The 23,705-nt window shown below is 33.3% G+C and overlaps 1 protein-coding gene and 2 long non-coding RNA genes across 14 annotated transcripts; 1 reads left to right on the forward strand and 2 right to left on the reverse strand.

Moving 5' to 3' along the window:
* Window positions 1-3,409: 3,409 nt before the first annotated feature.
* On the reverse strand, window positions 3,410-6,768 carry LOC110939803. 3 transcript variants are annotated; one of them, XR_002592522.2, is made up of 7 exons: window positions 6,647-6,768; window positions 6,446-6,568; window positions 5,783-5,841; window positions 4,962-5,031; window positions 4,038-4,194; window positions 3,867-3,932; window positions 3,410-3,596 (listed from the first exon to the last, which is right to left on the reverse strand). It is a non-coding gene; the product is annotated as an uncharacterized LOC110939803 (long non-coding RNA). The 3 variants fall into 3 exon arrangements; XR_002592524.2 differs by having other exon boundaries at window positions 4,038-4,211; XR_002592525.2 differs by having other exon boundaries at window positions 4,038-4,218.
* A 341-nt stretch (window positions 6,769-7,109) lies between these two features.
* Window positions 7,110-7,723, reverse strand: LOC118479907. Its single transcript, XR_004861455.1, has 2 exons — window positions 7,474-7,723; window positions 7,110-7,395 (listed from the first exon to the last, which is right to left on the reverse strand). It is a non-coding gene; the product is annotated as an uncharacterized LOC118479907 (long non-coding RNA).
* Window positions 7,724-14,265: 6,542 nt separating this feature from the next.
* On the forward strand, window positions 14,266-22,496 carry LOC110939801 (cytochrome P450 94A2-like). 10 transcript variants are annotated; one of them, XM_035974790.1, is made up of 6 exons: window positions 14,266-14,575; window positions 18,758-19,135; window positions 19,595-21,004; window positions 21,301-21,403; window positions 21,488-21,566; window positions 21,652-22,496. In XM_035974790.1, exons 1-3 carry the CDS (start codon window positions 14,266-14,268, stop codon window positions 20,419-20,421), a joined length of 1,515 nt encoding a protein of 504 aa, XP_035830683.1. In that variant the 3' UTR covers window positions 20,422-21,004; window positions 21,301-21,403; window positions 21,488-21,566; window positions 21,652-22,496. The 10 variants fall into 10 exon arrangements, with proteins under 10 accessions (XP_035830683.1, XP_035830685.1, XP_035830681.1 ...); XM_035974792.1 differs by having other exon boundaries at window positions 21,503-21,566; XM_035974788.1 differs by having other exon boundaries at window positions 19,595-20,967.
* The last annotated feature ends 1,209 nt before the right edge of the window (window positions 22,497-23,705 follow it).

The raw sequence follows: 23,705 nt of genomic DNA on the forward strand, positions 1-23,705 counted from the left end.
ATGTTTGGTGTAAAAAATTTTTTTGTAAAAAGTTTTGTAAAAAAAAATTTGTAAAAAAGTTTTTGTAATTTTTTTTTGTTTGGCGTAATTTTTTTTGTAAAAAAGTTAAAACCCGTAAAAAATTGTTTTTCGCAAAAAAATCTAAAAAAAAATGTTTTTTGTAAAAAAATCCATTTTTTGTAAAAAAGTTTAAACCGTCAAAAAATATGGCATAAAAAATTTAAACACTTAAAAAATGTTTTAAAACAGGGTCGTAAAAAAAGTTTAAACCGGTAAAAAATGTGTTTAAACCCGGGTCGTAAAAAAAATGTTTTAAAACCGAAAAAAGACGTTTTAAAACCGTAAAAAATGTTTTAAAACCGTAAAAAAAGTGTTTTAAAACCGGGTTGTAAAAAAAGTTTAAACCCGTAAAAAAATTTGTCGTAAAAATGTTTGTCGTAAAAAAATTTTTCCCGTAAAAAATGTTTGTCGTAAAAAAAATATGCTTTGTAAAAATTCTATAAAAAAATTTGTTATTTTTTTTTTTAAAAAATCTTATTTGTTAAATATTAATAACCAAATAAGACAAAAATATTTTTTTTGAATAAAAAACATCTGATTTTGTAAAGTATTAAAATATTAATAACAAATAAGACAAAAAATAGCAACTTGACCAAATCACCCTTATGACAGTAAAATATTAAAAACGTAATAAGACAAAAAGAATTCAATATTGGTTTTAATCGCTTTTAATCTCAACCATCCATCTATCTCAAAAGATCAATGGTGGAAAAGTGGTTCTCACGGTTTTCACAACTAGGGGTGGTTTTTATTTTATCCCATCCCTATGTGTGTATATATATAAGGTTAGGGTAAAATAAAAACTTATACGAGTTGTGAGAACTTTTAGAACTCGGCCTTACAAAAGGTTTTTTCAATTTTTTTTTCCAAAAATTCCTAAAAAAACAACTTTTCCAAAACATTTTGTTTTCCATTTACGGTAGCCGTAAATGCTTTAAAAAGTGATGTAATGCTTATGTCATCAACACTTTGATTTTTACAACTGCTGTAAGGGGGCGAAAAATACCACTTCGATTTTTTTACGACGGTATCTCTAAACATTTTAATCTAGGGGTGTGAAAAAAATAGGGGCAAAACTCGCAAGAGTTCTCTAAGTTCTCACAACTCGTAGTGGTTTTCCCTTGATCTTGATCCTATATATATATATATATATATATATATATATATATATATATATATACTAGCCCTCTACCCGCGCGATGCGGCGGCGGCGACAATATATTATACGAAACTTGTTTCCTATTAGTTTATTAATCCTATCGTGATATATTGTATAGTACGTCTATTAGTTTCCTTATTCGTAGAAGCGATCTGGTCTATCTATGCCATAAGCTTGACACATCTCAGCTAAATAATAATAATTTGACGTTAAAATTATCAACTATCTCTAGAAAACGATGTTGAATGTCGTGAAAGCCTCTGAAGAAAGATACAGAAAATATAATTCGTTGTCCGACTCTGTTTGAAACCTCACCATATTGATGTAGTCCAAAATACATTGGTACAAATATACTCTTATCTTAACCTGGTGCCATTCACAAAGGTGTAAATGCGGCGTCAAGCTTTATGTAAAAATCTACATCAAACTGTTATAGCAATCTACCATTGAACAAAAGCATATTCTAGGTAAATCGAAATCGGTTGAAAGGTACTCACTTAGGTTGGTGAGTTTAGGGCTGTGTACAGGGCGGTTCGGTTTTGAGCCATAACCAAAATCAAATTCGCGATGCGACAGTATAGACAACACTTGTTAGTAAATCTAGGGGTGAAACTTTGCAATAAGATACTCGTTTTTTGTAAGTTTATTGATCATCTCTTGATGCATTGCATAGTACTCAAACATGGAAATGAGTAATCTGAGTAGATCACAAATTCGTATATGTTTCAGTGGCTTGTACACTATCTATTTGTATACATGTCCGTTGGTTAGGTTTTTCAATGTAGTTTATCACTTCTCTTGTGATCGCGATTAGTAGTGTCTGTCCGGTGGTCAGGTAATTTTAATATAACTAAAATCTAATTTTCGGTTAAGGTACTTCAAAACCGGTCATGGGGATTTAAAGAATTCTAAAAGGATGTAAACAAATCGAACTGCGTCAAGCCAACAAAAGAACAACCATATGCTCAAATTTACACGAAGAAAACATATATTTTTATTTACTTATGAATTTCATGTTTTAGTAGGAATCTCGTGCGATGCGGCGACATCAGACACTTATAACGTGATACTCATTTTATGTGACTTTATCAATGCTCTCCTGATATATTGTATTGTACGTCTAATCGTTTGGCCGACTTTGACTGAAATCCGATCATCACTCTGAGCACTCTAACCTAATTTATATAACCCTCGGTTTGAAACTTTGAATCTGACCACCACTGTTTAGGTGTGCCAGAATCCTTCATCATAGTGGGAAGCTGTCGATAGCCATTGCGGCAGTCGTCATTTTTTGCGGGAAAATCGACAACACCACTACTCATGCTCAGTAACAGACAACCGTATATGTTTTATACTATAGTATAGATAACATCAAACACCATTCCACACTTAGAAGTTTAGTTTTGTTTTGTTAGATTGTTACAGCTAAAATATTATTAAATAACTGGTATCAAGTATTTTACATTTAACTTATTATGTTTCTCATATTTATCAGTCTATTCTGTAAACATACGTAAAATCATATAATCATATGATTTAGTCTATTTTGTAAATATACGTAAAATTCATATGATAAAAGATAACCTTCATCAATTTTAACTTATGATATTACTACTAATTGTTTTCGGTTAACAATCTTAACATATGATTTTTTTTATTATAAGATTGTGGAATAACGGTCTATGTTGTAATAACTATTTTTAATAATAGACTTGAGAACCACATAATAGATGTAAGTATGTAACTTTTGCAATTGTAAAAACAATTTATGATTTACGGTTTATTCTTTTCCATTAACTTTCTAGCATTAACTTTAACTCCATAAAAATCAAATTAAGATTTAGCTACATAACATATGTAACGTTTGCAATCAGTGTATGATTAAGGTTTACACATTTCTTTTAACTTTCTAGCATTAACTTAAACTCCATAAAACAATCAAAATTAATATTTTACCCAAGTTACAGTATCGTATCCAAATTATAACCAAAACATTCAGGCCTCGCCAAACTGTTGGTGAGCTGTCCGGATCGTGTCACTGTCACTGTTAGCTAACCTTTGAACTGTAAGAAAAGTTTTTGAAAAATTCTTGAAGGGCTGATAACTTAGGCCAGCTATCAGCTATCGACTGGACAGTTCATTAGAATGGGAGGATTGCTTAAGTAGCACACGCATGATTGGGAAAAAAACTGCAAAACCATACCATAATCATCATTTGATAACTTTTGTTTCAGATTTTTGCAAATTCAAAACAATAATATGTCTCAAAGACTTGCAATCAATACTTCTGAACTATAAAAGGCAGCTCCGCTGGCATTTGATGTACATTTAGCTTCAGCAATTGGCAGGAGACGTGGGTCATTCAAATCTCTTTTAACTTCAAAATTAAAACCTTTTTTCAGATAAACAAATTTAAGAAAAGTAGGCCGGATTACTTACTCACCAATTGGTTATGCGGATAAAAACCCACATCATAAATGCAGGTAAGTAAACTCAAAACAAAAATTTCTAACAAGACGTTTGGGACTGTTTTTAAATGTTTTGCTTTCTGAAATAAACTTCACATTGTTTAATTTACTCACGAATAATCCGATAAGCAGTTTCAACATACAATCCCAAACTCCTCCTTTAGATGAAATAACTGTACCTTTCTCAATCTAAGGCGTCTAAGGGACGTTTCTAGTCGTTGCTCTATGTTCTGAATGCCTGTTACCTGTCGACAAGCGTGAATAAAACTCGTGTTAGGTAATGTGGTCTAAACGTAGGAAACAGGTGTCCAAAAGGTGAATGGAGAGTGAAGTAATTGACTTGTGCTTACCTTTGAATTTCCCGACAACGTTGATTCTGCAAAGAACCCGGACTTGTGAGTCCGCGGATGAAACTATTTACGTTGATGTAAATAGTTCTTGGCTCCCAGACGAAACAGGAAATCGAGATCCAGATACATCATCGTATTATCCACATAGGTACGATTCCTGAAGTAAATCACCAGCTGCCAGCTATTTATCCAGTATAACCAGTACCAACCCAATATGCCCAACATACCCCAAGTGTACAAATAAAGCAGCAAGAGGTTAGTTGGCCAGTACAGTTGAGATATAGGTTTGGACTTGGGGATCCAGAGCAAGTAAGGGGACCAACGAAACATCTCCCCAAGTCTCGCCTTCCTTATAACTCCCAGGCTAGTGTGCACTCCCCACATACACCTAAATCATCCGAGGGACTCCAGTCATAACAATTAAGGAAATAACAAAGGGGAAATTCATTATAAGATCCTAAAGACCAAACGAATAAGAAAGTGATGCAAAACACCAGATAACTCCAAGAATTTCTAAATGTGCACTCCCCACATACACCTAAATCATCCGAGGGACTCCAGTCATAACAATTAAGGAAATAACAAAGGGGAAATTCATTATAAGATCCTAAAGACCAAACGAATTTCTACCCTCCTCCCCCTTATATCTCCAACCCAATCCAAATATCCCCGTTCTCAGCATAAATCAGCAGCAATAAAAGACCAAACCCATATCCCAAAACCCCCCACATAACCTTCTAATAGTAATATTAACCCAACCCTTCAACCTCCCACCAGTAATGCCAACACAGAAATCGAAAACCTGAGTGCAGCAAAGAGGTCAATGGCTAATAAGTGGTCTGATCATTCAATGCAGACAATTTAATAACTGCCATATGAATTAACTGACATCTTACACACACACACACACACACAAAAACTCACTTCCTCCTTGAAGTAGCATGTACAACTTGGCCTCATAGTGAAGTTGTGGGTGCTTGGTTTTAACAGATTCCTGCAAAACAGAAACAGTTTGAGCCACACGTAGAAAAGAAAATGATAAACACACACACACACACACACACACCTACTGTAAAACAAAATCACTTTTAAGTTGAGAATATGCAGTTGAATGAAAACACATAATATCGATGCATGGTTACTAATATTTAAATTCCAGATACCTTCTTTATTGGCGATACAAGTAAAAGCCAAAATCCCCCTTTTCCCTTAAAAACAAAATGCTAAATCAACCACTAAAGTTCAAAGTCATTGTAAAAGCACTAATGAATCATGACAAGTTATTATGATTTAATTAAAAAGGTTTTGTAGTTGGTGATACTTTTAGTATACAAACCAAAAAAAGTCCTATTCTACACACTAACCGTAGAACGTATTAAACCATGTGTTCATTCATTTAACAACAACAGTCAATTGTTACTTTACTTATAAAAATGGAAAAGTGTAGAGGTAGCAACTTAAATCCATATGTAGCCAACCAATTTAGGTTATATCTTATCTCTAATAGGTAAAACTGAAAAAAGGTTAGCTAAAATATATTTGAAAGTTGTCCGAAGTGTATTGATATGCATAAAGCCTCCTAAACTGATGAATGGTATTGTGATAGTATCATTTTTTTGCAATCATATTTATTATATTAATTTATTTGAACATTTACAAAAGAGAAATAAAATGTTATACAACACCTAAAAAACTTATGCAGTTCATGTGAAAGACACAAAAAAGGTAAATTAAGATTAAGTTACCTTGGTCTGGGTTCCAGAGTTAATTCATGAGTTGGATGATAAGTAATTGGTGAATTTTTCTGAACCAAAAAAAAAAAAAATATTTTGTCAGTAATAAATTAAGAGAATCATCAGCATAAATCAAGTTCACATAATGGAAGGAAACCAAGGCAGGCTGATAGTACCTAGAGATTTACAAAGGAGGCACCAAAAACCCCAAATTCTGGCAATGAAAAAATTCAATTACCAATACCAAGTTACCTATATCCTAATGAACTAAACAAAATATATTTAAAACTAATTGGACAACAGATAATATTCAAATAACATCCTGAAGAAGTTACTCTTTACCTTATCTAATGTACTACTTAAAGTTATTGTTGGATATGAAGCCTTATTCAGGTGGTTAACGGGTTATGTCAGCCCGGAATTAGAAAAAAAAAACGATTTTGATGACTTAGCTATATTTTTTTCTAAACTTCCTGCTCATGTATTTTGTTAAGCTAGTTAAATGTACACCTGTCAAATTCGTTGATCATTAGCCTCACAACAGATTAATTTAGCGACACTCGTCGATCATCGGCCTCACAACATATTAACAAGGGTTGTGGCCAGAATGAGTACATGTCAGAAGAACCATATGTTGTCAAATAATCAGCATAGTATGAAACATAAACAAGATACCTAGTTACCAAACAGGTACAACTTTCCCAACAGATTTCGCCGGAAGTCCAAGACCAAGCATACAATCTAACTTGGCTGCCAAGAAAGTGATGCTATGCTCTCTCTGGTTGCCTCTAAAAAATCCTGCATAAAAACCCATAACCAATAAGAAATCCATGAAAACATTTCACTAAAAAACCAGAAAGTTTCGAACTTTACAACCAGATCACTGAGTTTGACAGAGTTTTGGCTAAAAAAACATGAGATCGCTCCAGTTCCATACCAAACGGCAGCAGATGTCCCTGTATTAAAATGGTTTAGGCCAGGTTAGACTGACAGGGTCAGGCCAAGTTAGACCGACAAATAGTAAGTCCTAAACTAATATTTGAGAATTTTCCATCTGAATTAGAATCTCCATATGAAGTTTACAAATTTAAACTATTTTATAACAATTCCTTCTCTTCATTTCTGTTATCTTCCTATGTATTTATTAAACTAAAATATCAATTGATTTTAGCAACAAACACTACCTTAAGCAAAAGCATTAATTAACAAATCAAAAACTAAAACACCACTTTCTAGATATTAAACTCACAGATCAAGAAAACACTATACATTCACTAATTACATTAAAAAATCACTTAATTTAGCAACATACTACCTTACACGAAATACTTAACCAAATCAAAAGTTAAAACACCAGCTTCCACATATTTAGACATAAAAACCCTAGAAACCATGAAAATCTCACCAATATCCGAGTAGCCAATGTATTCGACAGACCACGATTCGCAAGTGCATCCAGAGCCACCTCAGCCGCTAAATGCTCCGCCTGCTGGAGCGTCGTGTAGTACTTAGGGCTCTCATATGTCTCGCCATTAAGCGTCATGCAGTAGAGACAAATGCTCTGTCTTGAAGAATATCCAACCGGAGATCACCAATTGAAACCTATCCGTCTCACTCTAAAATTTCTGTAACAAATGGTCAGGATAGTCATTACACGGACCGATCTAACAACCAATGAAACATGCAAGTGAAGAAGTACTTACCGGAGCTTCATCGGAGTAACCCTAGCCGCCATCGCCGGAGGCGACAGCTAGGGTTTTCTGTATAGTATGGAAAACACCACCAAGGTCAGATAATCATAATCACTTACCTGCTACCACAACCTCACCATCTTCATCTCTATCGATTCATCAGAACCGCCACAGTCATCATAATCAGAGGGCAAGGCAAATAAACAAGCAAGAGCGAAGCGATGGAGATGCGTCTCTTTCTCTCTCTAGATTCAAAGCCGGGTTGTGTGAAACCCTAGATCTGCTCATCAAACGGATCTGGTGATAGATTCAAACGGATCTGGTGATAGATCTCATGAAACCCTAGATCGCAGAGAGAGAGAGAGAAGAGAGAGAAGATCTGATGTTGTTTTATGAGATGTGTGAGGAATGAGAGAGAAAGCAATTGGTGATCCGTGTGAAGTCAAATGGACGGTCCAGATGTAGATCCGTGTGAAAAAGTTAAAAAAATGGAGGGTTGAAGATGATCCGTGTAAAGGGTAAAAGGGTTTGTGTTTTCTTGTGCCTTAACAGTTGTACATTGTGCATTAAGTGTTTTTTCAACACCTTGTTCAATTACCATCTTGTCCTTCACATATGTTTATTAAAGTAGTATAGATATATATATATATATATATATATATATATATATATATATATATATAGGTAGAAGATCTTGTAAAAAGTGCTCAAAGTGTGAGAAGTGTATTATAACACTATATATAATACTATATAACACCATATAAACACCGTATAACAATATGTATCACCATATAATACCATATAACACTATGTAACACTATATAACATTATATAACAAATATAAAACTTTAGTTTGTCTAATAGCATGTCTATGATAGATGTATAATGTTATATTTGTTATATAATGTTATATAGTGTTACATAGTGTTATATGGTATTATATGGTGTTACATATTGTTATATGGTGTTTATATGGTGTTATATTGTATTATATATAGTGTTATAATACACTTATATATATATATATATATATATATATATATATATATATATATATATATATATAGGGTTGGGCTATATAGAAAATCCTATCTATATAAAAAACCCTAGAAAACCCAACCTCCCGACATTTTTTTTTTTGGAAAAAAATAACACATGTAATATACATGTTTTTAAGACTTTTGGGCCAAAAAAATCAAAAAAGCGCCAAAGGGATAATTTAAAAAACAATCAGCAATTTCTGACTTTTTTGCCTAACACATCTTAGGCACTGAAATTTGTTTATTTTTTTAAAAAAATCCCTTCGGCACTTTTTTGTTTTTTTTTTTTTTGGCCCAAAACACTCTAAAACATGTATATTACATGTGTTATTTTTTTCAAAAAAAAAATGTCAGGAGGTTGGGTAAAAATGGGTGGAGATTTGGGTTTCCAGATTTCTACCTAAATGAGGGTTTTCTGTCTAGCATTGTCCTATGTATATATATATACACACACATATATATAGGGGAGCGTTAAAATGAAAACCACATCCAGTTGTAAGAACTGAGAGAACCACTTTCTAGTAACTGGATCAACAAGATGGATGGATGAGATTAAAAGTAACCAAAATTAATATTAAAGACATTTTGTCTTATTATGTCTTTAATATTTTAATCCAAAAGGTTAGTTTAGTAAAATTACTCTTTTTTGTCTTTTTCTCTTTATTATTTTTTTATTACTTTTTTGTTTTATTATATTACTTCTTATTTTTTAAACAAAATTTTTTTATTAAAAGCATTTTTAAATTCAAAATTTTCTACCAAAACAAATTTTTTTCGCGCCGGTCTTTGCACGCCGTTTTTACGCCCGGTTTTTTCACGCATTGTTTTTTAACGCGTCGTTTTTGCACGCCGTTTTTTACGCTCGGTTTTTTCAAACATCGTTTTTTTAATGCGCCGTTTTTTACGTCTCGTTTTAACACGACGTTTTTTACGTCCCGTTTTTTTCGCGGTGTTTTTACGCCCCTTGTTTAGGCTCCGTTTTCTTACACGGTTTTTTACGTTTTACAATTTACGTAGAAAAAGTTTTACGTTAAATAGTTTTACATAAAAGTTTACGTTAAAAAGTTTACGTTTTACGTTAAACTTTTTACGTTTTACATTTTACGTTAAAAATTTTACGTTTTACGTTAAACTTTTTACGTTTTAGGTAAAACTTTTTACGTTTTACGTTACACTTTTTACATTTTTTGTTTTACGTTAAACTTTTTACGTTTTACGTTTTATGTTAAACTATTTACGTTTTACGTTTATACGGAAAACGGACAGAGTTTCCTCTGTTTTTGGAATAAGCCGACAACTCAAGTTGTCGTTATCTTTTCAAAACTCAACAACTTTCAACAATATAAACACAAATATATAAAATTTCTATCAAAATGCCAAACATAACAAGTCACTAAAGTATCGGTTCGAGCTCGGTGCGCGTTAACTAAATAAAATCTAAACTAACATAATAATAACTCGCTACGTTTAAACTTTACCGGTCCTCAGTTGACCGTCTTTGACTTGTTTTACTACTGCTGACCTGAACCGGGTCCGTTGACTGCTTTCGACCCAAACCAAACCCCGAAAACAACTGACCCGAGTTGCACCGCGTCGAGCCGAAACCTGAGCCGCTACTGAACTGTGTCAGCACCCTGTTTTCTTGTCGAACCGAACTTTCAACCGAGTGAACCGTAACTGAACTCTGTCGAACCATAACTAGAAACTCGAATGGCTTGAAACTCGCGTGTTTAAGCACAATGTATTGGGGCCATGTTTTAATTCTCTTTTTTCTTTATTTCAAATCTTGAAAACTCCATTTCATGTCCCTTTTTGTAGTCTTATAGGTATTTAGACCTGCAAATTAAATATGAAGCAAATAAGTAATATTCAAACAAATACTCAGTAAATTCAATGGTGAATACACTGGTGAATATATTATTTGTGTATTATGCAGTTGAAATCTGGATCACTAATCCTTGTTCGAAAAGCAAAATCCGAGTAGTGTCTAGTATGTGCAATCAAAATCACCTATCTTCCCTCCAAATACATAAATCGGCCAGAGATTTTGTTGACAAAAAGCACACATTCTTGTTCAAAATATAGATATCGGTCACTTACTCGGATTGACAGTATTTTGTGTAGTTGAAATCAGAACCAGCTTTCCAAAATTCTCAAAATTGCACCGCCGCCCAAAGTGGTGGTCGGATCTCTCTCTTCGTTCTCCTGATTTGTCACCACGCCACCACCGCTGCAGACGGCCGCCGGAACAACGGCGCCTCCGCCGTCGTTTCTCCCTCTCTGCCCTCCGATCTCTTTCTCTCGCAACAGTTTCTCTCTCTCTCTCTCTCTCTGTTCTCCTGATTTGTCACCACGCCACCACCGGACGGCGGTGGTGGTGGCTGGTCGTTCATCGATTCGCGGCGGAGAAGGGGGGTGTTGCAGCTGTGTGGTCGCCGGTTAATAACAGAGGAGGGGGGCTGAGGTGTTTGGGGGTGTCTCACCGGTTAACCGGTGCCAATGAGGAACCCGGTTGACGGCCAGAAATCGTCAAGAGAAAGAGGGGTGGCTGGGTTGTGAGATTGTTTGGAGAGGGGGTGGGTTGCAGGTGGTGAACGATGATGGGTTATGAAGAAGATGAAGCTCTACAATTTGAAGTGAAGAGAGAAGAGAGAGACATATAGATTAAAGGAAATAAAAAAGAGGAGAGAGACATTTTCTTCTGGTTTCATTAATTGAGGAGAGAGGGGGGGATTTGACATTTGGGGTAAAAGACCAAAATACCCTTTTAGTTGGCATAATCTGATTGGTTGAGAGTGGTTCTCGTGGTTCTTACAACTGGAGGTGGTTTTCATTTTAGTGCTCCCCTATATATATATATATATATATATATATATATATATATTGCGAAGATCATTTAGGAATCACTATTTATTGTGAGAACCGTGAGAACCAGTGTGAACACAGTTAAAACCACTTAAACAAGCTTAAAACAGACAGCATTTTTTTTCTAAATTTTCATTAAAAATCGCAACACTTTGATTATAATTTTCTTTTTTATAAAAAGTTAGGTTTTAGGGGGGGGGGGGTTTGGTACGATATAGTTTTTTTTTTGGGGGGGGGGTGGGAGGTATGTGTTTAGGTTATTGGGTGGTGGTGGGGTGAGGGATTTATTGTTTGTTTTGAGTTTGTTTTAGTTGTGTTCACACCAGTTCTAATGGTTCTCACATGAACACTACCATACACACACACACACACACACATATATATATATATATATAATCTGGATCAGGAGAAAACGGCTGCAAGTTTGAAAACAGTGAGAACGGATCGTGACCCAACACGTGGCAGGGGCACTAAACGATTTTCAGGGGTACTTTTGTAATTGTGCACGTTTCCCTCCATAAATCGCGTTATAAATCTGTTTCAAATGTTAGAGCGTTTGAGATCGTTGGTACTTGTTTTATTTGGTTATGGATTGTTTTATTGGAGTTTATTATGTTCTAGAAAGTTAAGGGGGTCAAAATGTAATTGTTTGATAGTTGAAACCCTGAGGCGGCGTATTTAAGATGCCAACGTATTTTTTAAATATGCTGGCTGGTCTGTAACTGTATATATGATCTTCAATGAAACCCGAGCCAAGGTTCTTGAATTTGTTTTGGTGAAATCTCTTGTGTTGTGTTTTCTTGTTGATTACTGAGCTAAATCCGATATCCAGGTGCTTCTATTGATTCTATCATTTGGGATTACTAAAATAACACTTGTTGTTTTGATCCAAACAAGAATCTTCTTCTTCATCTTTGATTTTTCTTTATTTTTAAACATTCAAACACCTAATCAATAGGTGTTTGGGTGATAACAATCAAACCACTGTGATCCGGATCTTGTTTGGGATTCACAACAAATAAAACTTCAAAAAATTCCTATTAGCAGTTACCTCCTTTCCAAGATCTATGTCGTCTAACGTGGATTTCGTTCAACAAAGTAATATTTGATGACGTTAAAATATTTGTTCCAGCGAATCATGCAACACATATACAACAGATATGGCGTTTTGTTCTTTATGCTTGTTTCGTTGTCGGTTTTTTTCTTCAAATTAATATTTCACAATGCGTTGTATGTTTCAATGTCGTTCTTCATGTATCCAATATTTTGGCGTTTTAATTGTTTGTTTAACAATTAGTAAGAATTGATAATTGGAGTTTTCATTATTAATGTTAATTGTCGTTTGTGAACTAATATATGCTTATTGTTTATGATCAATGGCGATTTACACCTGATTAGTTTTGAATATCTTTTAATAATATTTGTAAACATGAGTTCTTACTATTTGTTAATTTATAAACATCAGTTTTGTTAACTATGACGTTTTCATTATCATGTTATATTTGTTAATTATTCCTATTGTTAATTATTCAACTCATGGCCTTTTGATTAACACGCTTCATTAATATTGTTAATTCATCATATTTGTTAATTATTCAACTCATGGCCTTTTGATTAACACGCTTCATTTATATTGTTAATTCATCATATTTGTTAATTAATCAACTAATGGTGTTTTCATTATGGCGTTTCTATTATGGCGTTTTCAATTATTTGTTTATTAGGTCTTGTTTACTACTCAATTAATGGCGTTGTAATTGATAATGTTATAAGGAAAAAATTTCTATTATAATGACGTTTTTCTGAATTGGTTTCTCATTGTCTTTTCTCAGACGAAGGTGTTTCCTCGATTGAAAGGTTTGGAATTTTATATTAATGGGCGTTTAGATGAGGATGATGTGTGCTTTGTAGTTTAGGGCGGAAATTTAATGGCGTTTTACTCATGAGTTTGGCGTTTTGCCTAGAGAAGTCTAAAGACTTTTTTACCCTTAATGAAGCGTGTCCACGTAATAAAGTTGATGTTATTTACGAAAACGTTATCACACCAATCTAGTCCATAGATATTGTTTTGATCCAATGAATGAGGGGCGTTCCCACCTTTTTCACACTTTTATGCGTTTTCCCTAAATCCTGCCCCTATATATAGACAAGGTTTAGTTTTAAAGAATTGTTTATCGAGGCAATGGTTTTCTCAATTTCACTATAAAATATAAAGATACAAGAGCTTTTTCCAAATACAATATGAATGCTTCTTATAGATGCATAGAAATTACTATTCACTTCATGTATCTATTTCATATAATTTTTTTGTGAGTGGAATTAAAAAAGTTATAATAAAAAGAAGAATAAAATATTACATTATGGAATAGAGATAGATATGATATGAATTGAATGTGTGGAGATTTTAAAATACGAACAAATTATAGGACATATGTGTTTTTTAATTAAATTATATAGATGAAGACGGGGATTTCAATGTGAATGGTCCCGTGTGTTTACTATAACACTTTCTTATAATATTCGCCATGTGAAATTTATATTAGCTGCGAATAAAATCACCACGTGAAATTTATTTTTGTAGTGTTCGCCAACTCTATTGGAAAGTTAAACATTTCTTTAGCCTCTAGCAGGCTAAAGTAATCTTAAAATACATTAATATTAGGAGATTAGTTCTAATTTTAATTGGTTCCCAACCGAACACTATTCCATTTTGAATTCTACAACTAATTAAGTTGATTAGATTGCTAAACCAAACAGTATTCCAATTTGAATTTCACAACTAAGTTGATTAGATTGCTAAATTGTAGATACAAATGGTTGTACGTGTGAATCATCTATGACAAACTATATACTTATATAAAGTAAAACGAACACTTCTCCTACAACATCCATCGTAAGCATGGAGATGACATCTTTCCTTTTAATCTTATTTTTCTTTCTCCTCATCTACTCATTCTTCTTCCTCTTCAATCCAACAAACTCCAAATCCACCCCTCAATCGGGTTTCAAACACTATCCAATATTCGGAACCCTACCCGAATTCCTCCTAAACCGCCACCGGTTTCTCGACTGGAGCACCCAAGTCCTCTCTCAATGTCCAACGAACACGGCTGTCTTCAGCCGACCCGGAAAAGTCAATGGCGTCATAACCGCCAACCCGACAAACATCGAACATATGCTCAAGACCAACTTTGAGAACTACCCGAAAGGTATTAGAGAATATATTGCTAGGGTTTATTATTATATTACGACTATAGCTAAGAATTTTTTTTTAATTAGATATCCTTTGTATACTATATATAGTTGATTAATAATATTCAATGGAGGACTATAGTTAAGAAATATTTTTTAATTAGATATCCTTTGAATTTATATCTATACTATATAATAAAGTAAACCATTTGAGGACATATGTCACTCTAAAGAAGATCTCAATTATTTTTTCCCATCTAAAATAGTAGTTATTATGGAAAATCGACTATTGATAAAGTTAAATTTCAAATTCAGGATAATATTGCTTTTTTATAAAAATCAATATTCTATTCCTAAATTTTAAATTCCAAATCCTAGGAATTACTATGATCTCAAATCATCAAGGATCTTAGTTATGTATTGATTGACAAAAAAAAAATCGTCCAAAATTAAGTTTTTGAGCCTAACTCTATTTTTTTCATTTTTTATTTTTACTTTTACTTTTGGTGTAAAATGTACTTCTTTATTTTTAATATATATTATCTAACCTAACAATTTAAGTATTAAAGATACAAATATTAACACTAACTTATGCACCAAAAAATGTGCGCAATCTGGGTACCAACAAGGTATTAAACTAATTTCAACGTCGTATTAAAGATACAAATATTAACACACATTTTAGAGATATGCAGAGTAAAAATATCTATGTCTAAAAATTAAAAATAATGAAGGCCGTGTATTAGCTTTGAAAGTCACCTAAAAATTGATTTTCCCGTCTCTATCTCATATTAAATGTTTGATATTACGTGTCGACTTTTGATGACGTATAGATTTTAACATTAATATAGCATGTTTTATTTAAAATTAATAGTTAAAAATAAATATTTATTCAACCTGTGTAATATAGAGGTCAATATATATAAATTGATTAGCTCATGAAGCTTGAGTTTATAAATTTGAATGAAATTAATGATTTCTTTTATATGAAATTTATGGGGTTGTTTCGGTAAAATTTAATGTATTTAGTATATCACATTTAAAATAAGAGTTCAACATTTGAATTCCACGTAAGATAAGCATATATAATAGACCCAGTTACGTAAGAACTATTATTGATGGTCGCTAAAATGATAATGTATCTATATATATCTATATACTTATACTTATATATGCTGTATAATAAAAAAATACTAAACAATAAGAAAATTAAATAAAGGACATATGTCACTCTATAAGGTGATATCTAAAGGGTTTATCCACCTAAAATGTATTTTTCTTACTGATTCCTACTAAGTTTTTAAAATTTCAAGTAAATATGATAATATTATATTATATAATAATCACAATAATAATAATAACTAGTATTAAACACCTCCCGCGTTGCGGCGGAGGCGAGCATTAATGCCACACTACTGTCAACGACCACCGACACTTGAAGTTGTGGTGTTAATGCGAAGAAATTAAACCGAAACGTAAAACATATAATAAAATAACTAAGTTGATCTAGGACTCGCGCGTTACGATGAACCCGCGTCTATTTTTTCCCGTTTGCAGGTTCATCGTAATCTATATATAATATATATCATTACTACTATACAAACCATAATGCATATATTACAACAACCATTGTATCAATATGTTGCAAATTATATTTATACAAGATTTTGGCTAAATTAATTAGATTATTATAAATAATAATAATTTACAAATAAAACAACACAACTTTGAATGGATCAAACCGATTGAGTATGGTAAGATAATGAAACTATTATTTGATTAGCGTACAACCACTTAAGCAAAATTTACAACCATACATGCATATAAAACATATTGAATTTGGTAAGGTAATGAAACCATTATTATTTGATTATGGTACAACCACTTAAGCACAACTAACAACCGATATTTGATTAAGGTATAAGTATTTAAGCACAACTTACAACAAAACATGCACACAAATGTTTCAAATTAATAGTATATAAATAAATAAATAATATCCACAAAACACATTTTAAGCATGAGGTACAACCAACTAACGCCCATTTATGTTACAAATAGATAATAATAATAATAATAATAATAATAATAATAATAATAATAATAATAATAATAATAATAATAATAATAATAATAAGGAATAGATTTAATTTATTAGTTTTACAAATAATATTATCTTTAATTAACAATTGATGAGAGGCATTTATCGAAAAAATTCATTCGTATTTGACTTCCTCTTTATATGATATATTTGTATTTAATTTATAGTTTATAGTTTATTTATCCTATATATTATTGGTAATTTGTATTTCCAAAATAAATAAATCTAACTTGTGCGCTATTTATCATTAATGTAATTATTTAGAGTTAATTGCCCGGATGGTTCCTGTGGTTTCATGTTTTTTCACGTTTAGTCCCCACCTTTTGGAAATAGCAGGTATGCTCCCTATGGTTTGTCATTTTGTTACTCGAATAGTCCCCTGACATTTACTCCGGGGACTATCCGAGTAACAAAATGACAAACCATAGGGAGCATACCTGCTATTTCCAAACTAACTCACATCTACTCAGGGGACTATCCGAGTAACAAAATAACAACCATAGGGAGCATACCTGCTATTTTCAAAAGTTGGGGACTAAACGTGAAAAAACGTGAAACCACAGGGACCATCCGGGCAATTAACTCAATTATTTATCTTATTACTAAATTAATATATGGTGTAGCGTGTGAATATATGAATATTAGGTTATTATATTGTAGGGATTAGCATTTGGCAACGAATATCGGTCCTGAATTTATATGGTATTAATAGATATTATTCCTGTTGACTATTTATTAAACAAATGAATATTAAAGAAATATCATAATGAATATGAATTTCTCTTGTATTTTGATGAAGTTAATGAAAATGAAGAGTTGCAACATTGTTTTTGTTAATTGGTATCAATCAATCTTTGTCATAACAACATTTATTGATGTATTATATTAATATAAATAATCTTTAAAACCACCTGAGCTGCTAGGTAGTTATATGAATGATAATACAATGTATTGTTTTACATTCTCATTATAAACAGAAATATAAAAAAGATCAACCGCTCAAATTCGTTGTTCTTCTAAAAAAGCTACCAATGCCGATACATAAAAATGTCAGTTTCTTTTTTTTTTTTTATCCACGAGCTTTATTTTTATTATATAATGCAATACGTGTAAAATAAAAAAAAATACAACATATGACTAATTTTTTATAGGTGATGAGGAAAGAACTTTCTATCTAATATTTCAGATGGTATAGTATATATTACCTTATACATGTATACGTTATTAATGTATTTTTAACTTTAAGTTTTCAATATATATATATATATATATATATATATATATATATATATATAGGATAAGAATCATTACAGAACACTAATTATTGCGAGAACAAAAAGAACAACTCTAAATCACTAAATTTTTGGATTTTAGGTTCATATTTCTTAAATTTTATGTTTATTACATTCATATGTGTATTATATATACACAAAAAAATCATATATTTTTCCTTACACATAGTCTACATACATGTAGGTAATTTAGCCTACACATAACCTACATGTGTGTAGGTTATTTAAAAACTGAAGATTTTTCATATTTTGTTTTAAATTCTACTGTGAGAAACAATAAATCTTACATTTATAACATTTTCATTCACTTTTTAGGTTTTTTTGAATTGAAAAAATGAGTGATTCATTTTGTTTGTTCTGCGTGTTCTCGCAATATTTAGTATTCTGTATAAAACCTTCCCCTATATATATATATATATATATATCAATCTATTTCTTGCAGTTTGTACTCCGGACAATGCTTATATGATACCTAAAACAACAAAATCTGAGAAGATAACATCATTAAACTTTTCGAAATCTGTTACGTATGATCTACAAAATAGAACACGAGCAACACCGTTTACCAAACAATATTTACAAATTTATGACTTCTTTGTATATTTTCTTAGTACATTTATATTCTCACAAAGTTTGTGCCTTAATTCTAGTAACTTTCATGTATCTTGGCTATTTAAATTTAAATACCTTTAAAGTTTATACAAATTGTATTTGTTACACCCATGTGTCGCACGAGAAATAAGCCAGTAGTATATATAGTTGATTACTAATATTCAATCCTAACAATGTATTCTCTAATTATAAAGGAACCCGGTTTATTTCTAACCTTGAAGACTTCTTGGGCCGTGGCATCTTCAACTCCGATGGCGAAACGTGGCGGGCGCAGCGAAAAACCGCCAGTTACGAGTTCAACAAGCGGTCCCTCCGGAACTTTGTGATGGAAACCGCCGCGGTAGAGCTACAAACACGGTTCGTGCCGGTTCTTGAAAGGGCTGCGGCTTTGAACAAGGTTGTTGATCTTCAAGATCTTCTTGAAAGGTACTCTTTTGATAATATATGTAAAGTGGCCTTCAATTTCGACCCCGGTTGTCTCGCCGGAGATGGAACTTCCGGTAGTGAGTTCTTGAAAGCTTTTGAAGAAGCTGCAACGTTTAGTTTCGGAAGATTTATGTATATTTTACCAGGTTTGTAAGCAAATAAACTTATCTAGTATAATCTCATTTGTGGTCGCTTATGTTCATGAACTGCTTGAAACCAACCGAACCGCCTAAACCGGTCTGAAATACGTATGGCCCAATTCGGTTTAGTTGTTTGAAGATTTATGGTTTGTTTACAGTTTGAAAGTTAAAATCAACATTTATTATTTGTTTATTTTTTATTTTATGAATATAAACTTATGTATATATGCTATATTCACAAACAGTTTTTATATTTTTCTAAATTTACTAAAAAATATAGAAAATGTTTTCTTTCTAAACTGTAAAACCAAACTGTTAAACGTAAAAACAAAGTTACCGGTTTGGTCCAAAATTTTCCTAATAACAAAGTTACTGGTTCGGTCCGAGTGAGGTGGTACCCCGAGTCCAATTTTTTCTTTGTTATTGAAAATACAAAGTATAACAATACTATCAACATGTTTTCAGGACTCTACAAGATCAAAAAACTGTTGAATTTCGGTTCCGAATCAAAGCTACAAAAATCAATCGCTACTGTTCATAAATTCGCAGATGACATTATACAATCGCGAATAACAGAAAGCGGGAAAGAACCCAACGCTGATCTGTTATCCCGGTTCACGAACATATCCGAGTACTCCCCAGAGTTTCTGAGGGACATAGTCACAAGTTTCATACTAGCAGGCCGTGATACGACGTCGTCCGCCCTCACATGGTTCTTCTGGATATTATCTTCACATCCAGAAGTAAAACTGAAAATACTGGAGGAACTGAAAACACTCCGCCTTAGCAAAAGTGACCAGAAGTCTTACGTGTTCGACGACCTTAGACAGATGCATTACCTACATGCCGCGATATCAGAGGCAATGCGGCTGTTCCCACCGGTTCCAGTGGACACAAAAGCATGCCTGAAACCGGACGTGTGGCCAGACGGGACGTTTGTTGGGGAAGGGTGGTTTGTTACATATCATACATATGCAATGGGACGGATGGAGAGTGTTTGGGGGACGGATTGCAACGAATTTAGGCCGGAGAGGTGGTTGGAAGAGAAGAATGGTGGTGGAACGGTGGTGTATAGGCCGGAAAATCCGTTTAAATATCCGGTGTTTCATGGTGGTGCAAGAGTGTGTTTAGGGAAAGAAATGGCGTATACGCAAATGAAGCTGGTGGCGGCGACGATTATGGAGGTGTTTGAGGTGGAGTTGGAGGTGGTGGAAAAGAAGGTGCCGGAGCATGTGTTGTCGTTGACGATGAGGATGAAGGATGGGTTGAAGGTGAGGGTTAGGAAAAGTTGAAGTGGTCCATCCATTGATGTATCATGCAAGTGTTGAGTGGGTAACATTTTGGTGTCAAAAATGGTTATGTCAATTTTATCTATATCTATAATAATTAAATAAGATTTGGGACACTTATACTCTAATGGTGCAACCATTGTGAATTTTTGGCAGGAAAATGGTGGATCATTGTTATTTTTCTATGGATACCACGTGGGTTATCAAACCCGTTTTTTTTTTTTTTACCCGAATATATAAGCAACTAAACAACCCTAATTTTCATAATCCCTCATTCAATCACGTCGTAATAGTCTAAACCAAGAACAGTTTCATCCATCATCAATACATTGAATCTTCAAACTGTTAGTCGAATCAGTGTTGGTACTTTTGTCTCCGATCTTCTGTTTTACTTACGGTTAAGTTCATATGTTCTCTCATTCATATTTGTGTTTCAACTGAGTTTTTATGTCTTAGAACCCTAACTTCAATCGCTTCAATTTGTCGTTCCCTTCAAGCCTATACAATATGTTCCATCATTCTCCATTTACACCAATCGAACTGGTTCAGGTATGGATGTTCAATCTTTTCACATTCCACACGTAAGGTATGGTACCCTGTCTCCCATCCTAGGGTTTCGTTTTTGATGTTCGTCATTACTTCTTTATGCTACGTTACTCAACAGATACCAACAATTCTTTTTACAGAATTAGGGTTTAAATTGTGTGCTTCTGAATTTTTACTCGGTATACATTAGGTTTATACATACTTATTGTTACTAATTGTAGTTAATCCGATCGTATTAGACTCTGAAATATGAAAGAATAAACAGATGATATGTTGTTGAGTTTTATTTGGTGCTTTATTCCTTTCACTATTTCTTATGTTTAGTCTTTTTTGTAGATCAAGAAGAAAATTAATTTGGGACCAAATGTTGATCAAAGGGTTCAAGGATTCAAGATCATTCTAACACTTAGGGAGATGAAGATCTAGGCGGAAATTAAAGGTATTTCATTGTCTTTTCTCCTACATTTTATAGAATACCGTTAATGAATTACATTTAATTATATAAGATTATTTTGCTGAGAAGGATGTTTTACATCAGAGGTGAAACTAAAGAAAGTAGATCACAACCAGAATAGGATATACTTGTATGTTATTGCTAAGAGGTAGACTCCTTCTATCTTTTTTACTATTCTTCAAATGCCAGTGTTAGGAATTCTCAAATTGAGCCTCAAAATGCTTTAATTCCAGCCGGCGGTTATCAGAAGGGATCAGCAACCGATTGGCAGAAACAGGGGGCTGACTTTATGAGTGTTGAGTATGATATTACCTCAAGTTGGAGCGACCATAGATTCAAAGAGTGGTGGAGATAGGAACTTCAAAGATGTTATGCCTTTTGCGACTTGTCAAGAGCGTGAGGATCTTGGTTTAAAAAAGCGCGCCTTAGGCGCGCCTAGGCGCAAGGCGACCTAAGGCGCAAACCAAATTGCTTTGTGTGACATAAGGCGCAGGGTGTACAAAAGGCACAGGTGAGGCGCACTTTTTAGCCTAAAATTTGACCTGAGGCGCAGGTGAGGCGCGCGCCTTTTGTACACGGGGTGTTTCTGTGCAGCTGAGTGTTGTACAATAGGCTTTTTATGCTATACAGTTCTGTTTTTTTTTTCATTTTAAAACATATTTAAAGCTTAATTTTAACTAAATCAAAGGTAGGGATGCTAAAAACCTGTGGGATATATAAAATAATTTATATAATCACTTTGCGCCTTGCATACGAAAAGCTCACCGCTTTTGCGCTTTGCGCCTCTGTTTTAGACCTCGTCGCTTTTGTGCATTTCCCGCTTTTTTAAACCAAGGTGAGGAGCTTGAAGCAGAGCTTGAGGTCTGTTTTCAGCTTTATTGTGTTGTTTCAATCGGTAGAGATATTTGTAACATATTAATTTTTTTCTTTTGTTGTGGAGATATCGACTGCTATATGTTTTGTGTAATCAGGGTCGAGATATTTAGGATATCAGTTCTCACCGTTCGGTACTAAGGCAAGTACAATGATTATTGTGTTTTAATATTTTTATTCTGCACTAAAAGTCAAGTTATATTTATTGCTTGGGTGTTCGTTTTACAAGTTCAAGTGAGGGGTGGAACTAGATTGGAAGCCAAGGCTTCCACGGTTCACACACTATTATCGCAGACTCATTCATATTGAAAATGTGGATCTGATTAACATTCAACACTTAGAAAATGTCAAAACGGGGAGGAAATAACACCTTTCGTGCGAGTGGGTGGTCCAGTCGCATGGAGGGTGATTCCCTTCATGCGATAGGCTCTGTTTCGGGGTGAAAACAGTTTGGTTTTGTTTGAACCATTCACTTTCTTGGCTGAAAACGACCTTAACACTAATCCACAGCTATAGACTTAGCTTGTGAGCTCAGTGGGTTTGTAATTCCGTCAAATTAAATAACAGAAGGTTTTTTTTTATAAAATTTTGATAGTTAGAACTTAATCTTTAGCTTGGTCCCAATATTTGAGTGTTGTTGTCAGATTGCTAAGGCAAATCTGAGAAACCAAGTGTTAAGATCAAAGAAACGTAGAAAAGATAGTAAAAAGTAGAAGAATAGTAGGAATTAAAATGTTTGTGAGTTGTAGACTCACTTAGATTGTTGCTCGAAAGTGTTCAACTGAAATGTTCGAGTTCAGTATGCTAGAGAGAATTTTGGAGTTGTGGAAGGTGATAAATGAGGGTGGAGGTACGTATTTATAGGCTGCGAATGAGTTTGGAACGATTGGGATTTCGGGCGAATGGGGTCCTTTCGTGTGGAAGGGGAGCCCTTTGCACAAAAGAGTTAGCCCTTTTGCACGAAGATGCAAGTTTGTCGTTCTTCGCGAGTTTTGTCGGTTTTGAGTGTTTTAAACGTGTAAGTGCAATGCATAAGTGTAATGTATGAATAAATGAATGTGTAAATGAATTTTTCATTTATAAACAAGTATGAGTTTGCGTACAATTGTATCAAGTTTGCACGTATATTGAATGTATAACAAGTTTTTGTGAATTATGTATAATAAAATGTATAAAAAGATCGAGTTTTATTATGATTCAAGTCTCGAAATACAATAATTGAAAATGAAAGACGAATACAAAGGATTACAAGTTTCCTTAGATAGAAATACAAACAAACTTTCTAAATAAGGAAAGTTCCAAAAAGGGAGGCGTTGCAATGAGGAAATGGGTTTTGATGAGAAATTAGAATCCATGAAATCAAGATAGTCAAATTGTGTGTCAACACATAATAAACTGGAATTTAGGTGCTAAT

The sequence above is a fragment of the Helianthus annuus genome, chromosome 6 (assembly GCF_002127325.2).
Source record: "Helianthus annuus cultivar XRQ/B chromosome 6, HanXRQr2.0-SUNRISE, whole genome shotgun sequence".
Lineage (NCBI taxonomy): Eukaryota > Viridiplantae > Streptophyta > Magnoliopsida > Asterales > Asteraceae > Helianthus > Helianthus annuus.

Coding starts and splice junctions, on each gene's coding strand:
- LOC110939801 (XM_035974789.1), top strand. CDS start 14,266: ATGGAGATGACATCTTTCCTTTTAATCTTATTTTTCTTTCTCCTCATC. Junction 14,576..18,757: donor CTTTGAGAACTACCCGAAAG/GTATTAGAGAAT, acceptor CTAATTATAAAG/GAACCCGGTTTATTTCTAAC. Junction 19,136..19,594: donor ATTTATGTATATTTTACCAG/GTTTGTAAGCAA, acceptor ACATGTTTTCAG/GACTCTACAAGATCAAAAAA.